Below are 26,891 nucleotides of genomic sequence, written 5' to 3' on the forward strand. Positions count from 1 at the left end.
ACACCTTGTTATCTCAGATTCTCCAGCATCTGCAGTTCCTACTATCTCTGCATTAAGATTTGCTGTGAATTAGCTGAATGGTGGATCAGGATGATGCAGTTTCTTTGAACCCCACAAAGCAAGACTTTAGCGTACATTTGCCTCCCAGTCAAAAACTGCTGCATTCTGAGTGCAAGTAGTTGTTGTTATGGCCATCTTTCTTTGTATAATGCATTTTATATAGACACTAATACTGATCTATAGAACTGTCACTGAATGTTCTCCCGCTTCCATGAAAATCGGACTGTGAAAGGATTATACTCAGTTTAGAGGAATGTTTTAATTGATTTGTGCTGAATGTTCACTGAAAGCAGCATTTATGCATATTCAATCATACAGGTTAGGAACAGGAGGAGGCCAGTTGGCCACTCAAGACCACTCTGCCATATCATTAGAGCATGATTGATCTGACTGCAACTTTAACTTCACACTCACATTTGTTCATGGTTAACTTTTCACACCATAGCTTATCAAGAATCTATCCACCTCTCCCTTAAAAATATTGGAAGATTCTGCTTTCACCACCTTTTGAGAAAAACATTTCCAAAGACTGATGATCATCTGAGAGAAAAATTAATGGTCTTATCTGTCTTGATTGGGTGATAGTGTACATTGTTTTTAAAAATACATGCAAAACTTCGACTGTAAAATGTCAATATAAAAGCAGCTGCTTCAAAATCCACTTACTTAAAGTAAACAATTAATTAAGTGATTTCTTCCATAGAAAAAATAAGCCTTAGCAAATTATAAATGATTGATTTGTTCAAACATTATGATTTGCGTCAGAAGGTGAGCCCACTGATTGAATCCATCTGCTAATGTGTAGTTAATTGATATAAGGTAAATATTTAATCTTTCACAGTGGAAAAAAAAACTTATTTTTAAAATCCAAAACAAACCTTCAGGAGCATACTTTGAAAGTTACTTAGCTTGCATCTGTTTTGCAGGCTTCCAGTAATACTTTTGACTGCAAATAAGAAGGCATCACTAAAGCTACAGGCTATGCAAACTTTCAACATAATTTTGTGCTTGCTATATTTATGCAACCTAAAAATCTCTAACCTTGCCAGAGCATGACTGTTGTAAGTCCCTAAATAATAAATTAAAAGAGTTTTAAATTAGGATGGTATTTGGATGCACCAGAACTGAGCTTCACATTGAATATTCCCTGGGTCCTTTTATTGGAAGAACCTATGCCTGCATCAGACAAATGACATAGGAGCTCCCAAAGTTGGAATTTCCCCAGCCTCTCACAGTATCAGTAGATCATTGCCCTTTGTCCAGCAAAAAACATGAGACAGAGAAAAAGTGAGCACATTTAGGAATTTGGTTTAAAGTGGAAATTTGGTGTATGATATGGAGGTGCTGGTGTTGGACTGTGGTGGACAAAGTCAAAAATCACATGACAACAGGTTATAGTCCAACAGGTTTATTTGAAATCACAAGCTTTCAGAGTGCGGGGCTGCACTCCAAAAACTTGCCATTTCAAATAAACCTGCTGGACGATGACCTGGTGTTGTGTGATTTTTGAAATTTGGGTGTACAGAGAGAATGAGGTGCTTTAAAAGTAAGTTTCATTACAAGGAACTTTGGTTCAGAGCTATTGAGCTGAAAGCTAAGCTGGAAACACTGCTTGCATTAGGGAGGAGGCAAGTTACTTGAACACTTCATTTAAGAAGGCAGTCATACCCTTGGAATAGGGTCTTCTGATTTGGTCAGTGGTCAGGGACAAGAGGAGTTAATTGCATTTGAGATAGGTGAGGGGACTCAGCGAACAGCTGCAGAGAAGCCTCAGCCTTTGCAATTGATCACCAGGTATGAGGCTTTAAGCTTATTTGGATCAGTGAGAGAACTGCAGCTGAATGAGCAAATTGACCAATGCAAAAGTGGGGAGCAAGAAGCAATGTAATGTGAGTAGGAAACAGTGCAGAAATCTTTGCTTTCTGCAGCAAAAAGTGTGAAACCAGATGGCTGTGCCGTCTGCCAGGTACCAGGGAAATAGTTTCTGACTAATTCACTAGAGTTTTTTGATGACTTTTCAACCAGAGTGGATTGAGGGGACCAGTAGATGTGTTGTGTTTGGACAACTAGAAAGTGTTCAACAAGGTACCTCAAAAAGGGTTAAGTTATAAGATAACAACGCACATTGTTGGAGGAAGTATGTTGGCAACAATAGAGAATGATTTTATGATTCTATTGTCACATGTATTTTACAGTGAGAAATACAGAAAAATACAGTGAAAAGCTTTTCCACTGTCACCATGGTCCGGCACCATTTTCATTAGTTTTGAGCATTAAAAAAATAGAAAGATACAGCTGAAAGAGAGTCCATCAGTCCTGAGCCAGCTCGTCATCAACAAAGCCTACACTACCATCCCTCCTCCACCACCTCGCCGCCATCCACACCAGCCCCAAACAACATTGAAGTCGCCACTGATCTGGCGCCATCTTTCGCTGCTGGGCTGATCACCGCTGCCTGTGCCAGACCCACCAACGTTAGAGTCACTTCTCTCACCACTGGGCCCACCTCATTGATGTCACTGCGATGCCCTTCCACCGCTGCCATCGCCAGACTCAACCAACATGAAGATGCCAATACGTAGGCGCCATCTTTCGCAAGTGGGCCTACCTTGCCAACATCGCCTCCTCTGATGTAGCAGCTGCTGATTCTGATGCCATATCCAAGATCGTCCCAGAAAAGTAAATAGGGACCCACACACTGCCGCCATACAGTCCACGCTGGGCCCAATCGGCGCTGCCACAAGGTCCGCGCTGACCTCACTTGAGTCCGCGCTGGGATTCCTTGCCACCACCAATAGTGAGTAAAGAGAAGTAAGTAAATGAGTAAAAAGAAAAATAAGAAAAGAGAAAAAAAAGAAAAGTGATCAGAGCAGATGAGCCCCAGCTTAGGAACCGTACTCTGCCACCATTTTGAATTGGCTAATGGGCAGGAAACAGCGATGGGGGAAAAGGGGTTCTTTTTCAGGTTGGTGACCTGTGACAAGTGGGGTTCCACAGTGATCAGTTGGCAGATGGAGTATAAAGTGGGAAAATGCAAGTTGTTGTTAACATTGGAAGGGAGAACAAAAGAACAGAGTATTACTTAAATGGAGAAAAACTGCTTAAAGTTGCAAGACAAGAGACTTGGGGGTACTTCTTGATTAGTAAGTACTTAGTTAAGACTTGAAACTGGAGACTTGGCTGAAAGACACGACTGGCAGCTGAATGTCCCAGGATTTAGATGGTTCAGGTGTAATAGAAAGGGATGTAAAAGGAGTTGGGGAGTTGCATCACTGGTAATGGAGTATCTCACAGCTCTACTGAGGGATGATACATCAGAGGACTTGTGCAGCAAGGCAATATGGGTAGAACTCAGGAACAGGAAAGGTGAAATCACAATGCTGGGAGTATACTACAGGCCTTCTGGAAGAAAGAGGAGAGAATATGTAGACAGATTTTGCAAAGATGTAAAAGCAGCAGGATTGCTGTGGTGGGTGATTTTAACTTCCCCTGTATTAACCGGAACTCACTTCGTGCTAGGGGCTTGGATGGGGCAGAATTTGTAAGGACCATTCAGGAGGGTTTCTTGACACAGTATGCAAGCAGTCCAACCACGGAAGGGGTTATACTGGATGTGGTTTTGGGAAATGAGCCCGGCCAGGTGAGTAAAGTTTCAGTTGGGGAGGGGGAGGAGGTGGTCATTCCAGGAGTGGTGACCATCATGCTGTGAGTTTTCATTGATAGGTATAACAGCAGTCCTCGGGTGAAGGTGTTAAATTGAGGGAAGGTGAACTATAACAATGTTAGGCAGGAACTGGAGAATGTTCATCGGAGGCAGCTGTTTGAGGGTAAATTCACATCGGACATGTAGGAGTATTTCAAATGGCAGTTGATAAGAGTTCAGGAGCAGCATGTTTCTGCGAGAATGAAGTATAGGTATGGCAAGTTATGTGAACCTTGGATGACCAGGGATGTTATGATCTTGGGCACAAAGAAAAGGGAAGCATACGTAAGCTCTAGGAGGATGGGAACTGATGGAGTCCTTGAAGTACATCAGGAAAGTAGGAAAGAACTTGAACAAGGAATTAGATAGGCGAAAAGGGGTCATGAAAAGTCATTAGCAAACAGGATTAAGGAGGGTCCCAAGGTCTTTTATACATATATGAAAAGCAAGAGGATAGCCGGAGAAAGGGTTGGCTCACTCAAAATGGCAGATGGAGTTTAATCTGACAAATGTGAAGGTCAAGTGCAGGTGGAAATCATACAGTGAATGACAGAACCCTTGGGAGTATTGATATGCAAAGGGATCTGGGTGTGCAGGTCCACAGATCACTGAAGGTGGCAGTACAGATAGATAAGGTTATAAAAAAAGGCCTATGGCATGCTTGCCTTCATTGGGAGGGGCATTAAGTATAAGGATAGACATGTTATGCTGCTGCCTTTTAGAACTTTAGTTACGCCACACTTGGCATATTACGTACAGTTCTGGTGACTACGCTGCCAGAAGGACGTGGATATTTTGGAGATGGTATAGAAAAGATTTACCAGGATGTTGCCTTGTATGGGGGATTTTAGCTGTGAAAAAATGTTGGATAGACTGGGCTTATTTTCATTGAAATGCGGGAGGTTGAGGGGCAACTGGAGTGAAGTTTATAAGATTGTGAATGGCATGGATAGAGTGGTAAGTCTGAGGTTTTTTTCCCAGGATGGAGGGGTTAATTACTAGGGGACACATGTTCAAGGTGCAGCAGGGAAAGTTTAAAAGAGATGTATGGGCCAAGTTTTTGACACAAAGGGTGGTGAGTGCTTGTAACACGCTGCCAGAGGAGGTGATAGAAGCAGACACAATAGCAGTATTCAGTAAGCATCTGGACGAATACATGAATAGGAAGGGAATCGAGGGATAAGGATCCTGTAACTCAAGACAGTTTTAGTATGGAAGGGCAAAATGTGTTGGCGCAGCCTTGGAGGGCTTAAGGGCCTGTTCCTGTGCCATATTGTTCTTTGTTCTTCTTTGTTCTTTGTTCTTTGTTCTGTACAAATTACAAGTTTTGAAACACAGAAAGCTAGCAATTAGATGCAGCAGGTAATCAGAAAAGCTAATGGAATTTTGGCCCTTATTTCAAAGAGGTTGGAGTATAAAATCTTATTGCAACTGTATAAGATTCTGGTGAGACCATATCTGGAGCACTGTGAGTGGTTTAGGTCCCCTTAAGGGAAAGATATCATTTCATTGGGGGCAGTTTAAAGCAGGTTTACTAGGATGATCCCTGGTCTGGAGTGATTGTTCAATGAGAAAAGGCTAAACAATTTGGGATTATACTCACTGGAGTTTAGAAGAATGAGAGTGATCTCATTGATACATATTAGATTGTTAAGTAGCTTTACAGGGTAACTGCTGAGGATATGTTTCCCCTCATGAGTGAGTCTAGGATCAGGGAGCGTAGGAATTTCCTCTCTCAGAAAGTTGAAAGTTTTTGGAACTCCTTATCACATAAAGATATGGAGGCAAATATCGTTGTGCATAATTAAGGCTGAGGTAGATAGATTCTTGATCAGGAGGGAGATTAAGGGTTAAGGGGAAAATGCAGACAAGTGGACCTGAGGAGTGTCAGATCTGCCATGATCCTGTTGAATGATGGAGCAGGCTCAAGGGACCGAATGGCCTTTTCCTATTCCTAATTCTTATGGTCTTAAAGGAGATTAGAATGTAGAATTGGCATGGGTGGAAATGAGGAATATTAGAGGAAAGAAGTCACTAGTAGGAGTGAAATACATACCCTTGAACTGTCACTGTGATGTAGGAAGAAGTATACAAGCAGAAATATTGGCTGGAAAAGTCGCCATGGCAATAAGAGCCTCGATGAAGAGTTCATAGATTGTTTTCAAGGTGGTTTATTGCTGCATATTCTGAAACCAACCAGAATGCAGGCTGTATAAGACATGGTATTGTGTAATGTGACAGCATTAATTCATTATTTCATCTAATGGCACCTCTAGGTAGCAGTGATTGTAATATGACTGAATTTCATATCCAGTCTGAAAGGGAGCAGAATGGTTTTAAGACAAATATTTTACACCTGCATAGCAGCAATTATGTGAGCATGAAAGCTGAGCTAGCTGAAGTAATCTGGGATATTAGGCTATGAGTTAGACCATTAGGAAAGCAACGGAAAGCATCTAAAGAAAAAGTTCACTTAAAATATAGGTAATCCTGATGGAAAGAACAATTCCACGACTGGGCCCCACCATCTGTGGTTAGCTAAAGAATTAGGGAAAGCATCAAAAGAACATAGAACACAAAACACTATGTCTATGCCAACCATGTTGCCATTTTAAACTAACACCATCTGCCTGCACATGATCGGTATCTCATTGTTCCCTGCCTGTTCATGTGTTTATATAGATGCCTCTTAAATGTTGCCATCATATCTGCTTCTACCATCTCCCCTGGCAGAGCATTACAGGCACTTATCATCCTGTGTAAAAAGCTTTATTTGCACATCTCCTTTAAACTCTTCCTGTCTTAACTTAAACTATACCCCCATTATTTGATATTTCCACCCTGGGAAAATGACCATAAGACGTAGGAGCAGAAATTAGGCCACTCGGCCTTTCGATTCTGCTCCACCATTCAGTCATGGCTGACAAGTTTCTCACTCCCGTCCTCCCGCTTTCTCCCCGTAAACTTTGATCATGTTGACAATCAAGAACCTGTCTATTTCTGTCTTAAATATACTCAATGACCTGGCCTCCACAGCCTTCTGTGGCAGCAAATTCATAGATTCACCACTTTCTGGCTGAAGAAGTTTCTCCTTATCTTCGTTCGAAAGGGTCTTCCCTTTACTCTAAAGCTGTGCCCTTTGGTCCTAGTCTCTCCTGCTAATGGAAACATCTTTCCAACATCCACTCTGTCCAGGACATTCAATATTCTGTAAGTTTCAATTAGGTCCCCCCTCATCCTTTTAAATTCCATTGAGCATAGACCCAGAGGCCTCAAACGTTCCTCATGTTAAGCTTCCAGGACAGCAACTAACCACTCTATCTATGCCTCTCATAATTTTATGTACTTCTGTCAAGTTTCCCCTCAGCCTCCAATGCTCTGGCAAAACAGCCCAAATTTGTCCAATGTCTCCTTATAGCTAATACACTCCAATCCAGGCAACATCCTGGTAAATTGCTTTGCACCCCCTCCAAAACCTCCACATCTTCCTATAATTCTCATGATCAGAACTGCAAACAATACTCCAAATGTGCCTAACTAAAGTCTTAACAGCTGCGACAAGACTTGCCAACTTTTATACTCACTGCCACGATTGGTGAAGGCAGGCATGCCACATGCCTTCTTTACCACCTTATCCACTTGTGTTGCCACTTAAGGGGGGCTATGGACATGCACCTCAAGGTCCCTCTGTATATCAATGCCCCTAAGAGTCCTTTCCTCTTGCATTTGACCTCCCAAAAAGCATCACCTCACACTTGTCCAGATTAAAGTCCATCTGCCATTTCTCTGCCTTACTTTCCAGGAGGTTATTCTTTGATAACCTTCTTCACTATCCACAACTCCACTCATTTTTATGACATCTGCAGATTTACAAACCAGACCACTGGCATTTTAATCCAAATCATTTACATATATTGCAAAGAACAGATATCCCAGCACTGATCATTGCAGAAGACCACTTGTCATAGACGTCCAGTCAAAAAAAATCCCCTCCAAAACTATCCTCTTACTAAAGCTAATTTTGCACCCAACTTAGCAACTCACTGTGGATCCCATGAGATTTAATCTTCTGGACCAGTCTATCATAAAGGACCCTGTCAAATAGAGTCATAGACGTCATACAGCACAAAAACAGACCCCTCGGTCCAACTCATCCATGCCGACCAAGTTTCCCAAAATAAACCAGTCCCACTTGCTTGCAAATCTTTTCATTCATTCATGGGATGAGGGTGTCGCTGGCTAGGCCAGCATTTATTGCCCATCCCAAATTGCCCAGAGACATACATTGCTGTGGGTCTGGAGTCATATGTAGGCCAAACCAGGTAAGGATGGCAGTTTCCTTCCCTAAAGGGCATTAGTGAACCAGATTTTTCCAACAATTGACAATGGATTCACAGTCATCATTAGACTCTTAATTCCAGATATTTATTGAATTCAAAATCCACCATCTGCTGGGAACCCAGGTCCCCAGAATGTTATCTGGGTTTCTGGATAAACAGTCCAGTGATAATACCACTAGGCCATCACCTCCCTGGTATATGGCCCATATCCCTCGAAACCTTTCCTATTCATGTACTTATCCAAATGTCTTTTAAATGTGGTAACTTTACCTGCATCTACCACTTCCTCTGGCAGTTCATTCTACATGTGAACCACCGTGAGAAAAAGTTGCTCCTCAAGTCCCTGTTAAATCTTTCTTCTCACACCCTGAAAATATGCTTCTTAGTTTTGAGCCCTCCCACCCTATGGAAAAGACCTTTGCTATTCACCTTATTTATGCCCCTCCTGATTTTATAATCCTGTATGAGGTCACCACTCACCCTCCTACACTCCTATGAAAGAAGTCCCAGCCTATCCAGTCTCTCCTTATAACTCACATACTGTACATCCTTAGCATGACATCCCAACTCCTATACTGAATGGTCTGAGTAATGAAGGCAAGCATGCTAAATGCTTTCTAAACTACCCTGTCTACCTGTGATGCAACTTTCAAAAAACTATGTACCTGAATCCCTAGATCTCTCTGTTTGCCGACACTAACCAGGGCTCTATTATTAACTGTATAAGTCCTGCCCTTAAACAAAAATGGAAATTGCTGGAAAAGCTCAGCAGGCCTGGTAGCACGTGTGGAGAGAAATCAGAGTTAACATTTCAATTCGAATGACCCTTCCTCAGAACTGCCTCTGTTTGTTTTACCAAAATGCAAAACTTATTTATCCAATTTTTATATTTAACCATTTAAAAAAAATTCATTCATGGGATGTGGGCATCTGTGGCTGGACCAGCATTTATTGCCCATCCCTAATTGCCCAGAGGGCAGTTAAGAGTCAACCACATTGCTGTGGGTCTGGAGTCACATTTAGGCCAGACCAGGTAGGGATGGCAGTTTCCTTCCCTAAAGGACATTAGTGAACCAGATGGGTTTTTCTCCTGACAATTGACAATGGTTTCAAGGTCATCATTAAACTTAATTCCAGATTATTATTGAATTCAAATTCCACCATCCACCTTAGAGGGATTTGAACGCAGGTCCCCAGAACATCACCTGGGTCTCTGGATTAATAATCTGGAGATAATACCACAAGGCCATCACCTACCCATACCACTAGGCCATTGCCTACTAAATTAAACTCCATCTGCCACTCTGCAGCGCACCAGCCCAACTGATCAAGATCTCCCTGCAATCCTAAGTAACCTTCTACAAGATTACAAAGAGATCCCAACCAACTGGTCCAATGGGCTGAGGAGCAGCAGATGGAGCCCAAACTGGACAAACTGTCCACTATACCACTAATTTTGGTGTCATCCATAAACATACTAACTATGCCTCCTAAATTCTCATCCAAATAATTTATATAAATGACAAACATCAGTGAGCTGAGCAACAATCCCTGTGGAACACGACTGGTCACAGGTCTCCAGTCCAAAAAACTACCCTCCACACCCATCCCATGTCTGCAATTGCTGAGCCAATTTTGTATCCAACTGGCAAGCCTTCCCTGAATCCCATGTGACCTTTACTAATCAGTCAGTCATTTGGAACGTCATCAAGGGCTCTACTAAAATTCATGTGGACCAAGTCTACCACTCTGCCATCAATCTTTTTGGTCACGTCCTCAAAAAAGCTCAATCAAATTTGCGACACGTGTTTCAGTTAGGAGAAATAGGCTATTGAGCTTCTTAAGCTTGCTCCACCTTTCGGTAAAATCATGGTTGATCTGATTGTAACCTCAAATCCACATTATCACCTACCTCAATAATATTTCAACCTTTTGCTTACCATGAGTTGTTCTACCACTTCCTTGAAAACATTCAAGGACTTTGCTTCCAACACTTTTCAGGGGAAAAAGTTTCAAAGACTCAACTCTCAAAACAAATGGGCTATCCCCAATTTTTAAAAACAGTGACCATTAGTTCTAGATTATCCCAGAAAAGGAAAACATGGAGCATTTGAATCAGCCTGGATAGATCTGGCTGGAAGGGTTGAATGGCCTCCCCGTTCCTAATTCGTGTGTTTGCAAGTGTTGTAGCTTCACAGGGCTATAAGTAAAGTCATGTAGACACTATCTACTGTCCTACCCTCATCAATCGTCTTCATCACTTCCTCCAAAAACTCAATTACGATACAAGACCTCCCCCACATAAAACCATGCTGACTATCCTTAATAAGTCCATTCTTTTCCAAATGCAAGTACATCCTATCCCCAAGAATCTTCTCCAATAATTTCCTTACCACTGATATGAGGCTCACTGGTCTATAATTCCCTGGATTTCCCCATTGCCCTCCTTAAACAAAGGGGCAACATTGACTATTCTCCAGTCTCTAGAGGATAAAGAGGATACAAAGATCTCTGTTAAGGCCCTCATAATCTCCTCTCCTGCTTACTCCATGTCCAGGGATAGATCCCATCACCACCTCTGCTTCAGTATCAACATGCCCCAGAATATCAACATACCCATCCCTTATCTTACCATCATCCATGTCCTTCTCCTTGTTGAATACTGATGCAAAGTACACGTTAAGGTCCTCACCCACTTCCTCTGGCTCCATGAATAAATTCCCTCCTTTGTCCTTGAGTGGACCTATCATTTTCCCTAGTTGTCCTCTTGCTCTTATAAATATATATGTAGTATATATATATAAAATACCTTGGGAATCTCCTTAATCCTACTTACCAAGGACATTTCATGGCATCCTCTGGCCCTCTTTATTTGTTTCAGTTCATTTCTGCTTCCTTGATATTCCTCAAGGGTCTTGTTTGATTTGAGTTTCCTAAACCTTACACATGCTCCCTTTTTCCTTTTGACTAAACTTTCAATATATCTCTTGTCATCCAAGGTTCTCAAAACTTGCCATCCTTATCTTTCATCCTCACAGTATCATGCTGGTCCTGAACGATGATCAACTAAAAGGGGTTCCCACATGTTAGATGTGGATTTACCCTCAAACAGTTGGTCTCAATTCAATTTTTCCAGTTCCTGCCTAATGTTGTTATAATTGGCCTTCCCCAAATTTAGCACTTTCATCTGAGGACCAGTCTTTAGCTTATCCATAAAGACCTTAAAACTTATGGAATTATGATCGCTGTTCCCAAACTACTCCCTCACTGAAACTTCGATCACCTGGCCAGGCTGATTCCCCAAACTGAGCAAACTGATAGAGCAATGTGTTGATAAGTCTGTAGGTCCTGATAGAATGAAAGAGGTAGCTAATGAAATAGTGGACACGTGTTAATTCTCCAAAACTCATTAGATTCTAGAAAGGTTCCATCAGACTGGAAAGTAACAAACGCGACCCCTGTCTTTAGGAAGGGAGGGAGGCAGAAAGTAGGAAACTTTTTACAACTTATTTCAGTGGCTTAGATGAGGAGAACAAGGGCATGGTGACACAAACACGGGTCAGAAAGTGTATTGCGAAGATGACTTAACCTATCTATATCAACGCAAATCAATGGGCAAAAATCTGGCAGATGGAGTATAATGTGGAATTGTTCACTTTGGCAGGAAGAATAAAAAAGAAAGGTATTATTTAAATAGAAAACAACTGCAGAATGCTGAGGTACCGAGGGATTCAGAATTCTCACACCTGGCCCTTAAAGTGTTTTGTGTGCAGGTACAGCATTAAGAAGGCAAATGGAATACTATTCTTTATTACAAGAAGAATTAAACAGGACATTGTGGGACAATATTTAAATATTGTCTCTTATTTAAGGAAAGGCATAAATGTGTAGGATTTCTTAGTCCTGTCATTTGCAAGCTGCTTCCACAGTTTGGCATGCAAGTTATCCTGTATTGTGGCTTCACCAGGTTGACACTTCTTTAAAAAATATGCCTGAAGCTGTCCCTGGCATGCTGTTCTGCACTGTTCATTGATGCAGGGTTAAATGGATGGTAATGGTAGCTTGGAGGATATGCCAAGCCATGAGTTTATGGATTCTAGTTGAAGAGAGTTATGCTGCTGTTAGACCACAAGTACCCCATGTGGTCCAGTTTTCAGTTGCAAGATTTGATTGTAATCCATTCTGTTTAGCACAGTGATAGTGCCACACAGTATGGTGGAGGAAGCCCTCAAATTGAACATGGGACTTTGTCTCATGAAGGACTGAGCAATGGTTACTCCTACCTGTATTGTCATGGACAGACACATCAGGTAAATGGCAGTGGCTTTCATCCTCTTGTTGGTTCCCTCACCACCTTTCTCAGACCCAGACTAACAACAATATCCTTTAGGACTCAGCTAGTTCAGTCAATAGTGGTACTACTGAGCCTCTCAGTGATGGTCATTAAAGTCCCACTGACAGTATATCCTATTCCCTTGTCACCTTCAGTGGTACTTCCAATTGGTGTTCAACATGGAGGAGTACTAGTTCATCAGATGGGTTGGTGATAATCAGCAGGAGGTTTCCTTGCCTATGTTTGACTTGAGGGCATGAGATGCTGAAGACTTCTGAAGACTCCCAGAGCAACTTTCTCTGATCACACCACTGTTTTTCCACCTCTGGTTGTTCTGTCGTGCTGTCTGACGGAACATACCAGGGAAGGTGATGGTGGTTTTTGGACATTATCTGTAAGCTATTAGTACATGAGAATGACTAGGTCAGGCTGTTTGCCATCTTGTCTGTGGGCCAGCTTTCCCAATAGTGTCAACAGGACTAGAGTTTCCGCTTTGGTGCCTTGTTCAATGCTGAATGTCTGTCTGGTTTAATTCCGTTAGACTTTGTAGCGTTTTGATACAGTTGAATGGCTTACTAGGCTATTTCAGAGTGCATGTAAAAGTCAAGCACATTGCTATGGGTCCTGACTCTCACATAGGCCTGACTGGGAGTAAAAGACACTCATGAACCAGGTTGGTTTTTATGACAATTGACAGTAGTTTCATGATTACCATTAGATTAGCTTTTAATTACAAATTCATTTATTTATTTTAAAAATTGCAATATCTAATGAATAAATATCAATTTATTAATAATAAATCAATCCATTTATTAATTGAATTGACATTTTACCATCTGTCCAGGTGTGGTTTGATTCAGTGTGATTTGCAGAACATTAGCCTGTGTCTCTAGGTTAGCCCAGAGAGAATATTACCATGCCACCACTTCTAACTTTTGACGAAAAGGAAAATTGAAATTAGAAGTAAGTTAAAATAATAAGTAATGTCATATAATATATTCATCTCATTTTGTTTTTTAAACAGAAAAGGTATCTTTACCTGACATTGTCTTCAGCAGTAGCTGCATGAAGGGGTAGTCTTCCATTTTTATCTGGGATATTTTGCTTGGCACCATTACGGAGTAGAGTTACACAACCATCTAGCCAACCCTGAAAATGAAAGTATTTGTCAATTTGGTTTCCCCTATTTAATCATTGAGATGTATTTGGTTAGTAAGGGCGGTTAGTCAGATGGCTGAGTGTTGGTTTGGGAGTCAATTATACAATTATCTGCGCATTAGACTATGTGTTAATGTAGGGCATCCCAAACATTTTCCATCTGACTCCATTTTAATACCTCAGAGTTCATGCGACCCCACAGGTTCAGATGCTGAGCCGAGTTGGGGAAGTTAACTTCAGCTGCTGTGGTAGTCAGTGTTTAGCTTCTGAGCAGAGGGGGGGGTAGTTCAACATGGTGGAAATTGTTTAATCTTCCATTTTCATGAAACAAAAACAATTCACACAACTTGTTTGCAGCAGCAATGATGTCTCAAAACTCTATCCATTAAGCCACATACGCCAAATAACAAAATTAACGACTTAGAGTATCCTTGCATGCGTTAGCACTCTGTCTGAGCTCCAAGGCAACTATTGCTGACTCAGATCTCGAAGCTCCAAAATCATGTCTTGTAATCTCCACTGAGGAGATAACTAATGAAATGGAGGTTGGAATATTTGGTCCATTGATTCACTTTATCAAAATCTTAACATCTCACTGCATTAAATTTCTTCTTCCATTGGTCTTCTCATCCCACCACCCTATCAATGTTCATTTGCAACTGTACACTATCTCCTTTGTGATTCACCATAATTCCAAGTTCTATACCATCTTCAAATTTTTCTTTGTCCACCAATATCTAGATCATTACTGCATATCAGGAAGAACAGGGCTGCTAATACCAATCCCTGGGAAACTGCATGATGAATCTTTCTCCACTATGAAAAACATCATTTTCCACTGTTATCAGATTCTCCTGTTGCCTTAACCAATTCAATTTCCATTTCCTTGATGCCATTATTAAATGCCATTTGGAAGTCATATAAATAGAGAAGTTGGGACTGTTTTCCTTGGAAAGTAGATTTGATGCAGGTATTCAAAATCATCCTGAGCTGTTTTTCTTGACAGATTTTGTCTGAGCCAATGATCTATCTTCCGGCAGAATACTAATGGAATGGAATCAAATTCAAAATCACAAGGGCTTTGGACAGCATAGATGAGGATAAGTTGTTCCCATTTTGGTATCATTATGAATGAACGGGGACAACTTTATTTAAAATAATCACTAAAAGGAATGGTGGTATACTAGATCAACAACATTACCCTTATCAACTCTGTTATCTCATCAAAAATCTCAAGCAAGTTAATTTGCCATGACTTTTCCTTAACAACTCAATTCCAGCTTCCCGTAATTAAACATCATTTTTTCCAAACAACTATGAATTTTGTCCGAACTATTGGCCCAGATAAGAAGATCATCATTGCTGAAGAATATACTGGAGTTGTGCATTGTGACTATGCAGCAATCTTGCCGCAGCTAATTATGTGGGAATTGCCAGGAAAGTTGAAACTTCCAATGGTCAATTACTTAGCATCTGGAATCCTCTGAGACTGTCTTCAAATCAAGTCTTCACATGGCTCTGATTCGCTCATCTGAATAGTTCGCCAGAAAAGTTAGATGAATTAAAACCTGCTTAGGCTCTTAGCTAATGATAAAACTAACCTCCCAATAACGTATTCCAACTCCCAACGTTGACACCTAAGAGCCCCTCTCTCAAGCTTTCTCTCTGCTCTATACCCTACACACACCTCCCTGTTTATGTGTTTTCACATCTTCCTCCCTCGACCCAAACCAATATGCCTCCCATCACACCTGATCCTCCAACAGATCCAACCTGTCATTTCCCCACTTCCCATCTCCAGACCTGATCCGACTACCCTAATCTGATGAGATCCTAATCCATTTAGCTACAAAATCTCCTTATCCACCTTGCCATCCAAACCCCTGCCACCCTATTCACTCTACGCTTCCTGCAACATTGCCACCCTACCAAACTTGCACCCTGCACCAATTATCTCACCCTCACTTCTCTGCCAACTTAGCTGATTCACTTTCATTCATCAGTGCTCTAAAAGATTATTTAAATGTTCAACAGTTGTTTATTGAAATTTCAATATATTTCCAAGTCAGGATGACACTTGACTTGGAGGGGAATTTAATGATGGACTGCAGACATATGGCACACTATATCCTCCTAGGCTGCAGAGATCATGGATTTTGAAGGCACAGTCAAAAGAAACACAGGGGCAGGAATGGTTGTTGGATGTTCCGGGGTTTAGATGTTTCAAAAGAAATAGGGAGGGAGGTAAAAGAGGTGGGGGAGTGGCATTGCTAATCAGGGATGGTATCACAGCTGCAGAACGGGAGGTCATCGAGGAGGGTTTGTCTACTGAGTCAGTATGGGTGGAAGTCAGAAACAGGAAAGGAGCAGTCACTTTATTGGGAGTTTTCCATAGACCCCCCAGTAGCAACAGAGACACTGAGGAAGAGATTGGGAGGCAGATTTTGGAAAGGTGCAGAAGTAATAGAGTTGTTGTCATGGGTAACTTCAACTTCCCTAATATAGACTGGAACCCCTTAAGTACAAATAGTTTGGATGGAGCAGATTTTGTCAGGTATGTCCAGGAAGGATTTCTGAATCAATATGTAGATATGCCGACTAGAGGGGAGGCCATATTGGATTTGGCAAAGAACCAGGCCAGGTGTCAGATCTCTGAGTGGGAGAGCATTTTGGTGATAGTGATCACAACTCCCTGACCTTTACTGTGGTCATGGAGAGGGATAGGAGCAGACGTTATGGGAAAGTATTTAACTGGGGGAAGGTGAAATGCAATGCTGTTAGGCAAAAACTGCGGAGCATAAATTGGGAACAGATGTTCTCAGGGAAATGCACAACAGAAATGGAGGTTGTTTAGGGAGCACTGGCTACGAGTACTGGATAGATTTGTCCCACTGAGGCAAGGAAGGGATGGTAAGGTGAAGGAACCTTGGATGACAAGACATGTGGAACACCTAGTCAAGAGAAAGAAGGAAGCTTACTTAAGGTTGAAGGAACAAGGATTGGACAGGGTTCTAGAGGTCTACAAGGTAGCCAGGAAGGAATTGAAGAATGGACTTAGGAGAGCTAGAAGAGGATATGAAAAAGCCTTGGCCAATAGGATTAAGGAAAACTGCAATGAGTTCTATGCTTATGTGAGGAACAAGAGGATGGCCAGAGCGAGGGGAGGGCCGATCAGGGATAGTGGCGGAAACTTGTGCGCGGAGTCGGAGGAGGTAGGAGAGGTCCTTAATGAATAATTTGCTTCAATATTCACCAGTGAGAGGGACCTTGACGTTTGTGAGAACAGCATGAAATCGGCAGATACACTCGAACAGGTTGATGTTAGGAAGGAGGATGTGCGAAAAATTTTGAAAAACATGAGGATAGATAAGTCCCCTGGGCCAGACAGGATATACCCAAGGTTTCTACGGGAAGTGAGGGAAGAGATTGCTGCACCTTTGGCAATGATCTTTGCGTCCTCACTGTCCACTGGAACAGTACCGGATGATTGGAGGGTGGCAAATGTTATTCCCTTGTTCAAGAAAGGGAATAGGGATAATCCTGGGAATTACAGACCAGTCAGTCATATTTTTGTGGTGGGCAAATCATTGGAGAGGATTCTGAGAGATAGTATTTATGATTATTTGAAAAAGCACAGTTTGATTAGAAATAGTCAGCATGGATTTGTGAGGGGCAGGTCATGCCTCACAAGCCTTATTGAATTCTTTGAGGATGTGACAAAACACATTGAAGAAGGTAGAGAAGTGGTTGTGGTGTATATAGATTTTAGCAAGGCATTTGATAAGGTTCCCCATGGTAGGCTCATTCAGAAAGTAAGGAGGCATGGTATTCAGGGAAAGTTGGCTGTCTGGATACAGAATTGGCTGTCCAATAGAAGACAGAGGATGGTAGTAGTTGGAAAATATTCAGCCTGGAGCTCGGAGACCAGTGGTGTTCCGCAGGGATCTGTTCTGGGACCTCTGCTCTTTGTGATCTTTATAAATGACTTGGATGAGGAAGTGGGAAGGCGGGTTAGTAAGTTTGTCGATGATACAAAGGTTGGTGGAGTTGTGGATAGTGTGGAGGGCAGTTGTAGGTTGCAACAGGACATTGACAGGATGCAGAGCTGGGCAAAGGAGTGGCAGATGGAATTCAACCTGGAAAAAGAGTGAAGTGATTCATTTTGGAAGGTTGAATTTGAATGCAGAATACAGGGTTAATGGCAGGATTCTTGGCAGTGCGAAGGAACACAGGGATGTTGGGGTCCACGTCCATAGATCCCTCAAAGTTGCCACCCAAGTTGATAGGGTTGTAAAGAAGGCATATGGTGTGTTGGCTTTAATTGGCAGGGGAATTGAGTTTAAGAGCTGTGAGGTTATGCTGCAGCTGTATAAAACCCTGGTTAGACCACACTTGGAATATTGTGTTCAGTTTTTGTCGCCTCATTATAGGAAAGATGTGGAAGCTTTAGAGAGGGTGTAGAGGAGATTTACCAGGATACTGCCTGGTCTGGAGGGCAGGTCTTATGAGGAAAGGTTGAGGGAGCTAGGGCTTTTCTCATTGGAGTGAAGAAAGATGAGAGGTGACTTGATAGAGGTGTACAAGATGATGAGAGGCATAGATAGAGTGGATAGCCAGAGACTTTTTCCCAGGACAGAAATGACTGTTACGAGGGGGCATAATTTTAAGGTGATTGGAGGAAGGTATAGGGGAGATATCAGAGGTAGGTTCTTTACACAGAGAGTGGTGGGTGTGTGGAATGCGCTGCCAGCAGTGGTAGTGGAGTCAGATACATTAGGGACATTTAAGCGACTCTTGCACAGGCAAACGGATGATAGTAAAATGTAGGGTATGCAGGATAATTTGATTTTAGAGTAGGATGATAGGTTGGCACAACATTGCGGGCTGAAGGGTCTGTACTGTGCTGTACTGTTCTATGTTCTATACTGTGTGGGCTTCTGGAGTACATTTTGTATACCATTTACTCTGCCATTTGACAAGATCATGGCCAATCTGTTGTGGTCTGAACTCCACTTTCCTGCCCGACCCCATTGATTAGGGAGTCAGAGCAATAAAAAATCTGTCTACCTTACCCTTGAATGTAATCATTGACTGAGGATTGATTACTGCCTGTGGAAGAAAATTCCAAAGTTTAATGACCCCTGAGAGAAGAAATTCTTCATCTATAGCTTAAATGGGAAACTGTGACCCCTGGTTTTCCAGTTTTGAACTTCTGCTCATATGGACTTCATATTTTTCACATTACATTCTATCTGCAAATATTTTTCTCAAGGCATTGAATATGTTTATATTCCTTTGCAGTCTCTATGTATCCGTGTCACATTTTTTCCCACCTGCCTTTGCATCATAAGTAAATTTTTCTACAATACAGTCTCTCTCTCTTTTCACACAAGTCATTAATCTATGCCATACATATAGTATACATTACTAGCACAGTGTGCTGGTAGTGGAGGAAAGGAATATTTAATGCGGTTCATGGGATGTCAGTCAGGTGCACTGCTTTGTCTTGGATGATGCCAATCTTCATCTGTGTTGTAGTAGCTGCATTCATCCAGCCAGTTTTCCATCACACCTCTAACTTGTGCCTTAGATGGTGGAAAGGCTTTGTGGGATTAGGAGGAGAGTTATGTGTTCCAAAAATTCTCAATAACTAACATGGTCTTATAACCATTTTTTTTGGGTTGGTCCATTTAACATCTGATTAGTGGTAATCCCAGAATGTTGATGATTTGGGGTTCAGTGTTGGTAATAGTGTTGAACATTAAGGGGGGGAAGGGTTGTCGTCGAGAATGTGGTGTTGCCACTGCAGTCCACGTGCTGTAGTTTGATGTATAATGCCCTTAGGGAGGGAATTCCGGGATTTTGATCCTGCAATAGTGAAGGAAGGGTGATCTATTTCCAAGTCAGGATGGTGAATAGCTTAGAGGAGAATCTGTAGGTGCTGGTATTCCCATGCATCTGGTGCCTTTGTCCTTCTAGATGGAAGTGGTTGTGGGTTTGGAAGGTGCTGTTTGATGATCTTTGGTGAATTTCTGCAGTGCATCTTGTAGATAGTATATACTGCTGCTGCTGAGCATCCGTAGTGGAGGGTGTAGATGCTTGTGGTGCTTGTGGGTGCCTGTAGATGCTTGTAGATTGGATGTGATGCCAATCAAGCGGGCTGCTTTGTCCTGGATGGTGCCAAGCTTCTTCAGGTATTATTGGAGCTGCACCCTTCCTGACAAGTGGGGAGTATTCCATCACACTCTTGACTTGTGCCTTGTAGATGGTGGACAGGCTTCGGAGAATCAGGAGGTGAATTACGCACTACAGTATTCCTAGTCTCTGACCTGCTCTTCCAGCTGCTGTATTTATATGGCGAGTCCAGTTGAGTTTCTGGCCAACGGTAACCCCAAGAATGTTGATAGTGGAGGATTTAGTGATGGCAAAACTATTGAATGCCATGGGGCAGTGGTTAGATTGTCTTTATTGATGATGACCATTGCCTGTCATAATATGTAATTTGAATGTTACTTGTCTCTTGTCAGCCCAAGCCTGGATATTGTCCAAATCTCGTTATATTTGAATATGGACTGCTTCAGTACCTGAGGAGTCACGAATGGTGCTGAACATTGTGTAATCATTGATGAACATCCCCACTTCTGATCTTGTGGTGGAAGGGAGGTCATTGATGAAGCAGCTGAAGATGGTTGAGCCTAGGATGCTACCCTATGGAACTCCTGCAGAGATGTCATGGAGCTGAGATGACTGACCTTCAACAACCACAACCATTTTCCTATGTGCTAAGTATGACTCCAACTAGCTCGACCTTATACCCATTGATTCCAGTTCCGCTAGGGTTCCTGGATGCCACACTTCTTTGCATGCAGTTTTGATTGTCAAGGCTGTCACTCTCACCTAACCTCTGCAATCCAGCTTCTTTGTCCATGTTTGAACCAAGGCTGTAACGCTTAGAGGCCCTGCCAGAACTCAAACTGTGTGTCGCTGAGCAGGTTATTGCTGAGCATGTGCTGCTTGATAGCGCTGTTGATGTCACCTACCATCGCTTTACTGAAGATAGAGAGTAGACTGATAGGGTGGTAACTGGATTGGATTTGTCCTGCTTTTTCTGTACAGGACTTACCTGGGAAATTTTCCACGTTGTTGGGTAGATACCAATGTTGTAACTGTACTGGAAGAGCTTGGATAGGCGAGTGGCAGATTCTGGAGCACCAGTCTTCGGTGCTATTGGCGGAATGTTGTCAGGACCTGTAGCCTTTTTACTATCCAGTGCCTCCAACCGCTCCTTGATATCATGTGGAGTGAAATGAATTGCCTGAAGACAGGTATTTGTATTGCTGGGGATCACTGAAGGAGGTGGAGATGGATCATCCACTCGAATCTTCAGGCTGAAGATTGCAGCCATATCTTTTGCACTGATGTATTGGGCTCCTCCATCATTGAGGATGGGGATATTTGTGGAGCCTCCTCCTCCAGTGAGTTGTTTAACTGTCCATCATTATTCATTACTGGATGCAGGAGGACTGCAAAGCTTAGATTTAAACCATTTGTTTTGGGATCACTTGGCTCTTACTGCTTTTTGGCATGGAAGTAGTCCTGTTTGGTAGCTTCACCAGGTTGACACCTCATTTTCAGGTTTGCCTGGTGGTGCTCCTGGCATGCGCTCCTGCAATCTTCATTGAACCAGGGTTGATCCCCTGGCTTGATAGTAGTGGTTGAGTGGGGGTTATGCCAGTCCATGAGGTTATAGATTGTGCTGGAGTATAATTCTGCTGCTGTAGATGGCCTACAGCACATCATGGATGCCCAGTCTTGCATTGCTAGATCTGTTTGAAGTCTGTCGCATTTAGCACGTTGACAGTGCCACGCAACAAAATGGAGGATATTCTCAATGTGAAGGCAGGACTTCATCTCCATAAGGATTGTGCAGTGGTTACTCTTACCGATACTGTCATGGAAAGATGCAACTCCAGCCAGCAGATTGGTAAGGATGAGGTCAAGTATGGCTTTCCTTTTTGTTGGTTCTCTCACTACCTTTGCAGACCTATTCTAACAGTTATGTCGTTTAGGACCCAACCAGCTCGATTAGTATTGCTGCTCCAAGCCACTCAGTGCTGGACATTGAAAACCTCACCCAGAGTGCACTATTCACCCTTTCCACCCTCAGTGCATTCTCCAAGTGCTATTCAACATGGAAGAGCACTGATTCGTCGAGGGAGGATGGTATGTGGTAATCAGCAGGAGATTTCCTTGCCCATGTTTAACTTGAAGCCATGAGACTTCATGGGGCCTAGAGTGTATATTGAAGAATCTCAGGGCAACTCCCTCCCAACTGTATACCAATGCAATGCCACCTCTGCTGTGATTGTCCGTAAGTATGTTTCTGTGAGTATGACTATTTTAGGCTGTTGCTTGACTAGTCTGTGAGACAGCTCTCCCAGTTTTGGCACTAGCCCCCAGAGGTTAGTAAGGAGAAGTTTGCAGGTCGACAGGGCTTTGCTACCGTTGTCTTTTCTGGTGTCTAGGTTGATTCCAGGTGGTCCATCCAGTTTCATTTCTTTGTTGAGACCTCATAGGAAATGATACCACTGAATGGCTTGCTAGGCCCTTTCAGGGGACAGTTGAGAGTCAAACCACATTATTGTGGGTCTGGACTCACATATAGGTCAGACTAGGTGAGGATGGCAGATTTCCTTCCCTGAAGGACACTAGTGAACCAGTTGGGTTTTTCTGACAATCAACACTGATTTCATGGTTATCAGTAGATGCTTAATTCCAAGTATTTTTGTTTTTATTAAGTTCAAATTCCACCACCTGCCATACTGGGATCCAAACATAGTGCCCAGAATGTTAGCTGAGTTTCTGGATTAGTAGTCGAGTGATAATACCACTGAGCCATTGCCTCCCTCTATTTTTCCAGTTGGAGATGTCATTTTCCAGCAATTGTATGCCACAAATATGGCTTGCTATTTATCAGCAATATCTAAATGTTGTCCAGATCTTGCTGCGTCTGGATACAAATTGTTTCATTGTTTGTGGAACTGTTAATAGAACGGAACGCTGAACTCATCAGTGAATATCCTCACTTCTTGATGGAAGCTGAAGATTGTTGGTGCTCCGACACCGCCCTGAGGATTTCCTGCAGCAATATCCTGGGAATGATTTGATTGCCTCTAGCATCCATAATGACCTTTCTTTGTAGTCAGTATGATTCCATACACTGGGGAATTTTCCTCAGTTTCTTAGTGGCTTCAGATTTGCTGGGGCTGTTTGTTCCCACATTAAGTCAAATATAATCTTGATAGTAAAGGGCTGTCATTCATCTCACCACAGATGTTATGGTGTGGATATCATTCTGTGAGTATGACTATGCCAAGCTGTTGGGTAGGACAACTCTTACAAGTTTTGCAAAACTCTCCAGTTGTTAGGACATTTTTTTTGTGTTTTTCTGGGCTGGTCCTAGGTTTGTTGTGTCTGGTATCTAGGTCAATGCTGGATAGTCTGTCCATTTTATACTTAGACATTTTTGTAGCAGTTTTATACTTCTGAATGGCTTGCTAGACCATTTCAGAGATCAGTTAAAAGTCAACCACAGTGAAGAAGTCTGGGTCACAAGAAGGCTAGTCCAAATAAAGACAGAAATTTTCTTTTCCTGACAGACATTAGTAAAGCAGAATCTTTGTAGTCACCAGTAAAGATGCTAGTTTCTTACTCCAGATTTACTTAATTAACTGAATTTAAACTCTCCAAGATCCATGGTGACATTTGAACCTAAATCTCAGGTGCATGTTGGCCCTGTGGATTACATATCTAGTTACATAAAAATATTAGACAGCCATGTTGGTTATGACTTTCATTAAGATCATAAGAAATGGGAACAGGAGTAGGCCATTCGGGGGAGGCGATTTGGAGAGGCAATGGCCTAGTGGTATTATTGCTGGACTGTTATTCCAGAGACCCAGAAAATGTCCTGGGAACCCAGGTTCAAATCCCACAAGGCAGTTGGTGGAATTTGAATTCATTAATTAAAAAAAAAATCTGGAATTAAGATTGTCGATAGTTGGTTCACTAATGTCCTTTCGGGAAAGAAACTGCCATCCTTACCCAGTGTGGACTACATGTGACTTCAGGCCTTCAATGTGGTTGACTCTTAACTACGCTCTGGGCAATTAGGGATAGGCAATAAATGCTGCATAGCAGCAATGCCTTTATCCTGATAATGAATAAAGAAAAAAAAATTTGGCCCCTTGAGCCTGCTCCACTATTCATAGAATCCCTACAGTGGAGAAGCAGGCCATTCAGCCCATCGAGTCCACACTGACCTCCGAAGAGCATCCCTCCCAGACCCAACCCCTATCCCTGTAATCCCTCTTACCCCATGATTAATCCATCTAGCCTGCACACCCCTGGACACTATAGGCAATTTACCATGGGCAATACACCTAATCCGCACATCTTTGGACTGTGGGAGGAAACAGGAGCACCCAGAGAAAACCCATGCAGACAAGGGAGAATGTGCAAACTCCACAATGCCCAAGAGTGGTATTGAACCTGATGGATAACCACTGAGCCCCTGTGCCACCCTTAATAGGATCAGGGATGATCCAACATTCCTCATGTCCACTTTCCTGTGTTTTCCCTTTAACTCTTGATTCCCCTAATGATCAGGAATCTATCTATCACGGTATTAAATATAAATAAGGACTCTGCCCCCACTAAGCACATCCTGCGATCTTTTAAACTCCAGAGAAACCGGCTGGTTCTACCTAATCTATGCATTGGACTGACAGCCTCTCATACCAAGAATTAATACTGTGAACCTTAATTACACCCCATTATAAGGCAAGTATTCCCTTTTTTGGAATTGATTCTTCCTACAGGCAGTAGGAAGTTTCCTATGAGGGCAAGGATGGGTTAAAGTTAAAAATGCTCTGAAAAAAGGACCAGTGGGATAAATATCATCAGCTGGATTTCCCATTCTTCTAACTCTTCAGCCATTAACAGATTGAATGCTGATGAGACAGCAGCACTCAGTTCACTAAAACTATGCGTTGAGGACCAAAAGACCAGGTCAGGGTTATGATAAAAGCCTGCTACTTGAAATGAGTGTTTATATAAAAGGAAACCTCATGTAAGAAGTACCCGCAGATTTCAGGTAGTCCCAAGTACCTTTCAAGTATCACATTATATTCTCTCCTCATTGGGTGTCCAACATGTGTTACTCAGTTGTTATTATGCATCTATTTTGACCCAAAGTTGAGACAGCCAGATTTACAGATTACTGAAGTGCAAAATCTACTTGCTAGAGTAACATGCCAGAGCAAATTGTAATTGTTCAGCCTAATTAAAGAACAAGGAAACTTGTGGGCTATATTTCAACTATTTAATATAGATATTTTAATCAACCTGTTGAGACTTGTTATGACACACCTCTGGAACAGATAGTCCTCCTGGCACAGAAGTAGGGCCACTAGTATTGCAGCCAGCATTCTAATTAGATGGCATATCCTTATGATTAGTGCATCTTCTGTTGTATTGAACACAAGGGCAGGTCTTAATGCTTGCAGGGATGCCAGTGTCAAATCAATGTGGCCATTCCAAGCCCCTGATTCAGTTTAATGCCAATCACCTACCCCATTGGTATAAGGATTCTCACCATGGTCAGATGGAGTTTCCTGTCTCTGAGAACTATTAACCTACCAGAGACCGGCAGCTGTCCAATACTACTGCAGTAGGCCTAGGCTGTGAGGTCATTGCCAGAGAGAAGGTAGGTAACCTCGCTTGCTGAGGCCACTTGCAGTAATCCAATTGAGAGGAGGAAGTGGGTTTAGTTATAACTATAGGCTGGGATCTTTGTCCATGGACAACTCTTACCTCTGCCAGGCCTCAGGGCATTGGCTGCCTAGTTATATGGGATTCACCCTATCAGGATGCAAGCATACCTGCCAGTACTCACTTTGCAGGTTGCCCACATAATGCGATCTCATTTACAAACAGTTGATGACCCTTATGTGGTCTAATTGTTGCCTTTCTGGCCCAATTATCAGCCCACCAGCCTCCTCCTCCCATGCCTCTGTGTGAAGCAGTAATGTGTGACGGAGTTAAGTGAAACAGGCTTACAGCACTGTATGTTATTATATCAGGATACAAAGACATAACTTTGTTCCTACCTTAAAGTCACAAATTTTGTCTTTAATACTATATTAATTTTATAATGAAATAGCAAAGAACACTATAATGTAGAGTACAGAGCTTCTGGAGTATTTCTGGAAAGTAGAAATTTTGCACTATCAGGAAAGAATTGTAAGAGTACCAAAACTCAAACTGAACAATAATTTATATTGCACGAGATGATCCTGCTGATTGGAGTCCACTGGCCATGAATTGGTCAATATATTGCCATAGGAAATGCACCAAGGAACAGTTAACTGACAAGCTTCTGTTTAAATCCAAATCAGGCAAGTCATTACTGATTGGTGAAGACATTGCCATGAGGAACGCTTGAGTGGATAGTTACCCTGAGCTTTGGTTTAGTTAAAAATGCTCAATGTGTAGACATGTTCTTCTGTTTACAAAGAACAGGAACCTGTGAATGAACATATATAACTTCTTGTAAGTGTAAGTGAGCTACATTGTGAGCCTGACAAAAATCTTTCAATTCATTGTAAGCATAATTCATGGCACAATTAGGTTGTTCGGTAAGTTTTGTACAATTGTGGAAGCCCCCATCAACATTGGACACTATGTTCAGAGTTTTGCAAACATGGACAATTGGAATACAGTGAACAGTCTGCCTGTTGTGAAAAGCTGAATGTTTACAAAGCTACTTACATTATAAACCTAGGTGTAGGAATTCATACTTAAAGCAATTGAGAAGAATATCACAGGCATCACAACAACAACTAAGATTTTGTGGATCTAGGGAACACATCATTTTTGCTTAAAATCGGGCTGCAAATTGTACCAAAGAAAAGATACCCCATGGAGTGCCAACTGCCACAAGCTGTTGGATGATTGATAATTCTATTGTTAGCTTCATGAAGACAGTGATCGCTTTTAGTGATATTGCTGCAATTTTACAAATTATTTTCTGATTGGCTCAGGCAAGTTCAATCAACCTCCCATTCAGATAGCAAACCATGAACAGAGTTTTACGAGGATGTATTGGGATCCCAATCTCAGAAAAAGCAGGTCCCGATCCCATAATTGGCAGCTGCCAAACCTGCTCAATTTTATCACAGACAGCTACCTGATTGGCCATCTATGGGCCCATCATCCAATTAAGGATGGCAGGCCA

At 42.1% G+C, this 26,891-nt stretch overlaps 1 protein-coding gene across 1 annotated transcript in view; it reads right to left on the bottom strand.

Annotated features, from left to right (window-relative positions):
• The window catches only part of ankrd55 (ankyrin repeat domain 55), a 68,923-nt gene that overhangs the window by 37,540 nt on the left and 4,492 nt on the right, over positions 1–26,891 (bottom strand). Inside the window, exon 4 of the mRNA XM_048597442.1 lies at positions 13,476–13,585. Within this exon, the coding sequence (XP_048453399.1) occupies positions 13,476–13,585 (110 nt within the window). The remainder of the gene's footprint in view (positions 1–13,475; positions 13,586–26,891) is intronic.

Source organism: Rhincodon typus, chromosome 1 (genome assembly GCF_021869965.1).
Source record: "Rhincodon typus isolate 14 chromosome 1, sRhiTyp1.1, whole genome shotgun sequence".
Lineage (NCBI taxonomy): Eukaryota > Metazoa > Chordata > Chondrichthyes > Orectolobiformes > Rhincodontidae > Rhincodon > Rhincodon typus.